At 38.7% G+C, this 8,925-nt stretch overlaps 1 protein-coding gene across 12 annotated transcripts in view; it reads left to right on the top strand.

Annotated features, from left to right (window-relative positions):
* LOC146985436 (transcription factor SOX-6-like) overlaps positions 1–4,023 on the top strand; it is a 119,120-nt gene extending 115,097 nt beyond the window's left edge. For all 12 annotated transcript variants that reach the window (XM_085778415.1, XM_085778419.1, XM_085778423.1 and 9 more), the window contains one exon: positions 1,028–4,023. In XM_085778415.1, coding sequence (XP_085634541.1) covers positions 1,028–1,373 — 346 coding nt within the window. In that variant the 3' untranslated portion in view covers positions 1,374–4,023. The remainder of the gene's footprint in view (positions 1–1,027) is intronic.
* The last annotated feature ends 4,902 nt before the right edge of the window (positions 4,024–8,925 follow it).

The following is an 8,925-nucleotide window of genomic DNA, read 5'->3' on the forward strand; positions in this document are numbered from 1 at the left end:
CTTAGCAGTGTGTGTTTGTTTTCTTTTGTCTCTTCAACATAATCTGAACAATTATCAATGAATGAACAAAACACACTCATGTGAGGATGGCTTATTTCTCTAACCATACTTATTATTTTGTGTATTAAAGGTACAGTTTTTAAAATATAGTCAAATTTATTCTCTGCTGATCTGGGGCTTGGCCTTATGTATTTTTATTTATTTGTGTATTTACTTTTTGTATTTTGTAATTGTTTAGGTTTGGTAGTAAGAATTTTTATGTTGCGTTACTGTATGTTTAATATTCAAGAACCATATTTTCAGAAATAATTAATTTTTTTGAGTAATACTCTGTTTCATTTTTTGGATCGGTGTGTAGAGGATGCCCATTGTTTACCTTTTATTATCATTTTCTATCACTTTACCTGTCTTGGGTGGGTCAACCAACTATAATTTTAATTTTATTATTATTATTGATTCTATATTTTTAAGTGACATACATAAAACAAACATAAAGACATGTCACAGCACAAGACAAGAAAGACATAACACCACAACACAGCAGCCAAAAAAAGTTGAATAAGAGATAAATTGTGATAAGAGAGAACAAAACAAGAGAATAAATAAATAAGTAAAAATAAATAAATAAATGAACATCAGCAGCCAATCGATCAATCGATCAATTTTTCCCTTTCCCTTCAAAGGGAAGGGAAATGAAGGGAAAGATTCTACGATTTTAACCAGTTCTCGTCTGAAGGTTTATCAGATTGTTGGGCCCCAAACAGCATCTGGCTCAGGGCCCCTAGAGAGCTAGAAACGGCCCTGATTCTTCCCCTCAAGTTAGCATGCTAACCAGCTAGCTCTTTTCAGATAGCGACTCTGTGTAGCCTGGTATCTGCGCTGCAGGTGATGCGGTCCTGAGTGGGTTTTCTGACCTCTTGTCTTGTGAGAGCAGCAGAAAACCTTTCATACTGCCCTTTAGTGTTTATTGTGATGATGAATAAGTCTCTTAAAACCTTCTTCTTTTTCTTCTTCCCTTGTTTCTCAGGCCTCAGCCACCGATTCCTCTCGGCAGCAGCCCGGGCGGGGTAGGAGTTTACCCAGGCGCCATCACCATGGCAACAACAGCCACACCGTCCCCACACCTGACATCAGACTGCTCTAGCAACTCGGCCAGCCCCGAGCCGGCCACCGCCGTCATCCAAAGCACGTACGGGGTGAAAACGGAGCCCGGCGGCGGAGGCAGCAACGGCGGGGGGGTGGGAGGCTTGGACCTGCCCAGCGACCCCACCAACGGAGACGACGACATGGACATGTACGAGGACTTTGAGGACGATCCCAAGTCAGACTATAGCAGCGACCATGAGACGCGGGAGGCCGTCAGTGCCAACTGAGTGCGCTCAGGGTGTCAGTTTGTAAAAAGAGAAAAAAGAAAAGAACTCCTGTTATACTCAGAAACACTTTTTAAAAGCATAGTTTATTACAGAGACCTTCAGGCGACCTTTCTGGACATGCTGTGTCATGCACTGATCGTGCCCAGTCAGGATTTTAAACTCAGCGGACATGCTCAGAAAGTTCTTGGGAAAGTCTATTGATGGACGTCCAATCGAAGAAGAGGGCCGACGGGGGGAAAAATGTGAGAGAACACAACCTTAACAGACATTCAGGCATCCACTCGACAATGAACTTCAGTTTCCTAGAACTTTGACAATCTTAACCGGCGCGAACAAGAGTTAGAGAAGAAAGAATACGAGAAGACAAATGAGCGACAAACACACGGAGCTTTGTGGTTTGTCAAGAGCATGCATGGATATTGAAGCATCAAGGATTGGTCTTCAACAGCTATTTGGTCTTAAATGTTTAAAGAGTGATTTAGTTTTTATCATTATGTATTTACTTTTTTTCTTTTTTGTTCTATAGACTTTTTCTGACAGGTCACTGCCTGTACAAACTCTGGACTGTCAGAACTTGAAATTTGAAAAGTTTTAATATAAATCCTAGCTCTTGTAATCTTATAGTCTTACTTTTGTTTCTTATGAATACAGTGCATCTATGTATTTTTCTGACAAACTGCTTACATTACATTACTGTTAGATTTTTTTTTTTTTTTTTAAAGATCCCAGCTCAGGTATGATGTGCCAGCTTGTGAATGTGTTTCGTTTTGTTTTCATACAAAGAGTGGTAGTACTTTTCAGATTGTCAATGAAATAAAGGGAGCAAAGTCCCTTACATCACATAATGATAATAATAATTACTATTATTATTATAATTGTTATTATTAGTAGTATTAGTATTAGTATTAGTAAGTAAGTAAGTAACTACCCAGACATTGTACATAATTTCTTCAAATGTGCCAAACCTACATTCACATTCACTTGGGATGTTGTAGTCTTAACTTCCAATGCTGCAAAAGTCTTATACAATCAGCTTTTTCTGTCTGATGAGATGAGTTCTTAATCGGTAACTGCTGGCTCCTCTCCTGACCCAATCACAGGCAGCACTCAGGGAGGATGTGTTCTCATCATACACACACACACACACACACACACACACACTACGTTGCTGTTAGAAGAGCAGCATTGCAGCATCCAATGAGTCTGCTCTTCTATTCCACTGCATTGGTGCTTTCATAAACCACATTGCCCACAGTTCCTTGAGGCCAAACACTTAACACACTGTGCAGCAAGTGCAGTGCAGTATGGTGACCCCCCCCTCCCCACCCCCACACCCACCTCAACAGCTTTTGTCGCTATCAATCAGATTAGAGGTGCAAATATTTTTTTGGCTCATTTTCCAAGACACTTGAGATAATTCACAGGTCTTAAAAGTGTATTTTGTGCTCAGCATCAGGAGCTGCCCCAGGAAGGAAGGCCTACTGTAGGATTAGAGTTTCTAATATTCTGGATCCCTTCACTGTATTTTCAACTGTGTTTTGAACATTTTGTACAAAAATGTACAAAATGTTACTATTTTTATTAGCTTGTTGATATTTTTTAAATGTCTTCCCAGCATCTTGTGGGGAAACACACATCAAACCGATGTTTTAAAAAAAAATAATTTATAGAGTTGCAAAACAACAAAGGTAATAGGTTTAATAGGTCTATTGTTTAAAAAAAAAATGGTACCTTTATATACTTACATCCAATTCAATTATTTAGATAAAAATGGAGGGGGAAAAAGTGCAGAAGTCTCACTCAGCCTCTCAGCCACAACCAAACCCCAGTTAGAGCACACAGCAGTTTTTTCCACAGTCTGAAGCGAGATGTTCCTCTTTGGTCTCGGAGCGGCCCAGTGGTCAGCACCGAGCTGGGTGTGTGCGCGCTTGTTTTCCTCTCTTTTACTCAGATGTCACATTCTTTCTCTGAAGACATGTCTTTTTTTCTCTCTCTCTTTGTCTCTTTTCATCACACTCTTTGCAGTTTGAACATGTTTCCATTTTTCGACACCTGTGACCCCAGGTGGTTTCTGGGTGCTCTGTTTCTCATGTCTTGAGTTTGTGACCATAATTGGCTTCTCTTTTTTTTTTCACTTCGAAAAGCTTCACAAGCTGGGACTGAACAAGCCTCATGCATAGACATTTCTGTTAGTGTCGTACACATCCTAAGCACTGGATATAAATTCTATGTCTTTTTCTGTTTGTTTGTTTGTTTTTTAGTATTGACTAATGTGAAGTTGTTTTTTTGATTTTCAACATGATAAATTAGGACAGTCAAAGTGGAAAAGGCCTCTCACATGCCAGGTACCAGTTAAATGCCATTTCTTTATAAGTATTTCATTTATTTAAGCGAAACACTTCCGTTGCCGCAGCTCTAGCACAGTTTGAAGGGCCCTGACCTCTTTGAAAAAAAAAAAAAGGTAACCTCATCCTCTTTGTCATTTGTGACCTGCAGAAGCAGAAGACACAATTTCTGGTCATACACATTTTTGTGATAAGTATTGTATTTGAAATTCAATTGTGCGTTTTAACATTTCATTGTATTTATTAGCCAGCTTTGGCTCTAAAAAGTGTCAATAAACTTGGTGAGAAAGACAATCAAAAAAAAATCAATAAATAAATACACAAAACGTTCCGACTTGAGGTTTTTCCTTTACGACCTGTCACTTCATCTTTGTTTTTCAAGTGTTGCTTTGACTAAGAGTGGAGTATTTTACACAAGTACATTTGCAGAAAAGCACTTATGGTTATTGTGTTCTGCATGTGAAAGTGCTGTGCACAAGTCTCAGGTACTGCTGCTGCATGAATTGTTATTTCCATTACTCTAAAAAAAAAAAGTGCTCTTACTTTCCAGGGATCTAATAATTTCCAACACAAGGCTTTCTGTTTCCAAAGTTGAGCTATTCCACTCACTCTTTATATTTTGGTGGCCCATTACAGTAAATGTGGCCTATTGTTCCATTGTGTGCCTGTGTGTGTGTATGTGTGTGTTGTGTGAGGTAACGCCACACATTCTGACTGTGCTGTGGTGTATACGCCACGGCGCCGGTGCTCGCTGCAGCCAATCCCAGCATTTCAGAGAGAGAAACAGAGAGTGCAGCCATATGCAGCCACATCATAAATCTAATTGTAATTCCCAAATCAACTGTAGCGTCACCCTGTGAGGGGCGCCGGCAAGTTTGTCACACACTCCTGTGTGTGTGTATGTGTGTGTGTGATTGTGCGCGTGCTGTGCTATAGCTTTTAGTAGGGAGGGGTGTTTGAAATCATACTTGTACTGTTGCCATGCTAATCTCGTTAAATAAGTCATCATAATTTACATTTCCTTTTTCCTTTCTGCAGGATGAACATTTAGCTGTTTGCAAGTTGACAGATTGTTTCAGCGTGTGCTTGCTTGCGCAAAACTTTCAGCACCTTAACTCGGGATAGTGCAGTTTCATGGTTCCATAGCGTGATACACACATTCATATCTATATTATACATACAAATAAATTCTATTACGCCCTAAAGCAAACTGACAAAATCCAGATTTTCCGTCCAGGTTTGGTAGTTAGATGTAAAGATTAGTTTTCAAGGGGCGGCATTTAGCTCACTTGGTAGAGCTGCCACCCCTAAAGTCCTCACTGCAGGCGGCCCTGGTTCGAATCCTGCATCGAGCAGCCCTTTCCTGCATGTCATTCCCCCTCTCTGCCTCCCCATTTCCTGTCTCTCTGTACTATCAATTAAAGGCAATAAAAAGCCCCCAAAATATATATATACAGTATATATAAAAAATAGATTAGTCTTCAAGTGGACCTCATAACCTGTATAAAGAAAAAAATAGAAGTTGTGTACAAAGTGTGTGAAGGCTGTTCAGGTTTGCTAAAATGAGAGAGGAAAAATCTCTAGGTAATTTGACCTTTGCCCTTCGCCTTTGACCTGGACAAATGAGAATTTGCACAGACGAAACAGGAAAACAAGGAATGGACTTTAATTCAGCTGATCTTCTATTACAGTAAACTGTCCTATGAGGAAGGTTTCACACATTTTGATTTTGGTCCCTTCAGAGTTATAATGATTTTTTTTTATGTTAACATATGGTTAACATTAAAAATAAAAAAATAAAACTCCAAAAATATAAATAAATCAATTGTTATAACACAAAAAAGGAACTTGGAATTTCCAGACCCCACTTCTAAAGACCGTTGGACAGTGATTTGTTTTCCAAAATCGTTGTGATGTCACAAAATCATCTGGAGATGTCTGACAGACACTTAGGATCTGCTCTCACTTCTACGGTCTGTGGTGACTGAACACATCATGACTGAGACTGGACCAACATGAAGAAGAGAGAAATGTAAAACTAGAGGCAGATCACCCAGGTAACTGTTCTTCTAGGGAGAAGTTGACATGGTGATAAAAATGAGTGGTTATTACAAAGGCTTTGACTTTACCTTTCTTTTCTCATGGGTTTGTGTCTGTGTGTGATGATGAGGCATAATGACACACTTTCTTCATGAAAGCCGGTCTTGGATGGACCCCCTGGGCAAATCCACTTTTTGATTTGTAAAAACCATCTAGAAAGAGCAATCCCCCCCTCCCACCCCTACACACACACACACACACACACACACACACAGACACCGATCCAGCCTTTAGATCAAGAAAATTATAAATTGTTATTACAAAGGAGGAGCCCCCTTCAGATGTGTTGGAGAGGCTCTTTCAATGAAGCATCAAAGCCACCATTTTTATGATCATGGAGGCTCCACCACTCATTAAAGCGAACAGAATGGTCATGCTGCTGCAACACGCTGCCATCCTCTTTGAGTTCATGATGCTTAATCATTCAAATGCTTTTGATTCAAAAGAGGGATAATTGACCCCTGCACTTCCGCTGAGTTGATCGTGTTTCACTGTGAGAGGTGTTTGTGATTTGTCTTGTTTAAAAAAAATATTGAAATGTCTGGATTTACTGAGTGAATGTTGCTGTTGTTTTTAGTGCATGTGAACAAGTTTAAACAATAAAGTAAATCTGGGTCAGTTAAGGTCAGACTTTTTTCCCCCCAGATCAAAATATGACAATAACATGATCACAGTGGTTCCTCCTTAAAAACAAGTCTTCTTCCATTTTTATTCAATACACACCTGATTCTGTCTTCTGGCGAGTAATTAAATAAATTAATAATAGATGAATTTAGATTAAATAAATATATGTTGTCAGTCTGTGTTGTAATACATGTTGTGATATTAAAGGCTGCATCATAGTACTTTGACTGACAGACACACTGACATCTGATAACGTACAGGGACTACGGATGCAAATTAGCAAGTTGCTAACTCTGACGCATTTACATTTGTGCACACGTACGAATGTTCATAATGTGTATTGTCCCTTTTAAATAAATAAATAAATAAAATAAATACAGTAAACACCTGTTCAGACACAGATTGAACCTGTAACATTAGGCCTCATTCACAAACCTCATTCATTCTTAAGGAGAAACGTCTTCTTAAAACCCATGTCAAGAAGATTTTGACATTCACCAATATTTTCTAATTTGGGATTTGTTTTTAGAACAAAGCCTACACACACTAAAGAGCATATTTACACACATTTGAGAGCTGACACTTGTGCAAAATAAGTGGTTATTGTAATTTTTCTGTTCTGCAGTTGTGTAATATTATATGATTTGAATTAGAATCATTTTACTATAATTAGTAATGTTTTTAATATTTCTTTTAAATGATAGATAGATAGATAGATAGATAGATAGATAGATAGATAGATAGATAGATACTGTAGATAGATAGATAGATAGATAGATAGATAGATAGATAGATAGATAGATAGATAGATAGATAGATAGATAGATAGATAGATAGATAGATAGATAGATAGATTATTAATCCTGAAGGAAATTCATCTGTCAGCTGCTCCAAACATTCTGAAAAAAAATACTTAAAACAGAAGAATATACATATATATACACACACACACACATCTACTGTGCACTCTTCTCAGTGAACGACTCACAGCATCATGCATTTTTTTTTTCTGTTACTTTGTATCCATTGCTGACGCTACTAATTACAGCTGTTTTTTTTGTTTCACTTCCTGCAGCAGTACCTCCTCTTCAGCACGAGTCCGGTGCTCCCTCTGTAGATTTTCATTTGGGCATTTTTACTTTCTTTCTCAGCTCATCTTCTCTGCTCAGTGTCACATGGCCCTGCAGTCTCATGCCCATTTACAGTCATTTGGGGTGTTTACCGATGCTAATCCTATGTTAATTAGGATCACTCTCAGTTTAAAAAGGAGATGGGTTTCATTATTTAAGAACACATGGAAAATTTCTGCAGTCTAATGTTCATGACTCTGATGCCGAGTTTTCTTAAGAAATTTCTTAAAAACAACTTACGACAGAATTTAAGAAAATACTTAAGGCCCAGTATGGTTTGAAAGGATAAGAAATAAAAATGTTTTTGTCACCAAGTGTCAGCCCTCTGATAGATCTGTCCACAGTGCAGCATCATGTCACCTTTCATAGTGTTCCAGCAGGAGCATTATGATGGATGGACAAAGCATGTGTTTTAAATACAGCTGTTCAGTGCCATCCCTCTGTTCATACTGAATAAGGAAACCAGAAATGTATGTAATGTACTGTGCATTAGTTGCATTGTTAAACTCTCCCTTGAATACATCCATCCATCGGCTGCACTGCACAGCTGTGGTCCTGGCTGACAGTGGGTGAAGGTGGATAGACCATGAACAGCCAGTGTATCAGAGGGCAGACATACAGTACATGTATCACCTATAGAGCCACCTATTAGACAAGTGTTAGGACAGTGGAGAGCTCCCACACAGGCACAGGGACAACATACATACTCCACAGTTTAAGGCCCTAAGCTGGAACCAAGAACCTTCCGCTGTGCTAACCACTGAGCCACCACTAATGCAAATTGAGAACAATCATAAATTGGGAGTGGAGCTTATTAGAATTCCAGAGGTCAGCAGCCTTGGGAGATCTTCAACAATAACTAAAAAGCTAAATGCATTACCTGAATGAAAGAAAACCATAGAAAAAAAATCCCTTTGACAGGAGCCGCTTTATCTTTGTATCTGTTTTTCCATGTCTTTGAAACGTTGCATAAAGGCCTATACTTCTTTTTTTTAATGCAGTCAGAACTGGAGAAAAAAATCTACAGCGCTTATTCAGGAAAATGGGCAACGGACAAAAGGCCAATTTTTCCTTTTTCAGGCAAAGTCCTTGGGTCGTTTTAAGTGCATTAGTCCGCTAATTAAATATTATATATTTAACGACAAATGCCACTTTGAAAGCAGCTGGATTGTTTGACTAGCCTTGATCAATGGAACTGTGTGGGAGGTAAAGAACGCCATTATTGCCAATCTACCGCCATTTAACCTACTGTTATCTCTGCTGATTTAACAATCACGTTCTTTTTTTGCTTTGCTTGGAGATAAAGACACTAGTCTACACATAGTTATGCAGAGAGGAGTCTGACATTTCTGA

This window comes from Trachurus japonicus, chromosome 6, assembly GCF_045865225.1.
Source record: "Trachurus japonicus isolate A0001 chromosome 6, Traja_1.0".
Classification (NCBI taxonomy): Eukaryota; Metazoa; Chordata; class Actinopteri; order Carangiformes; family Carangidae; genus Trachurus; species Trachurus japonicus.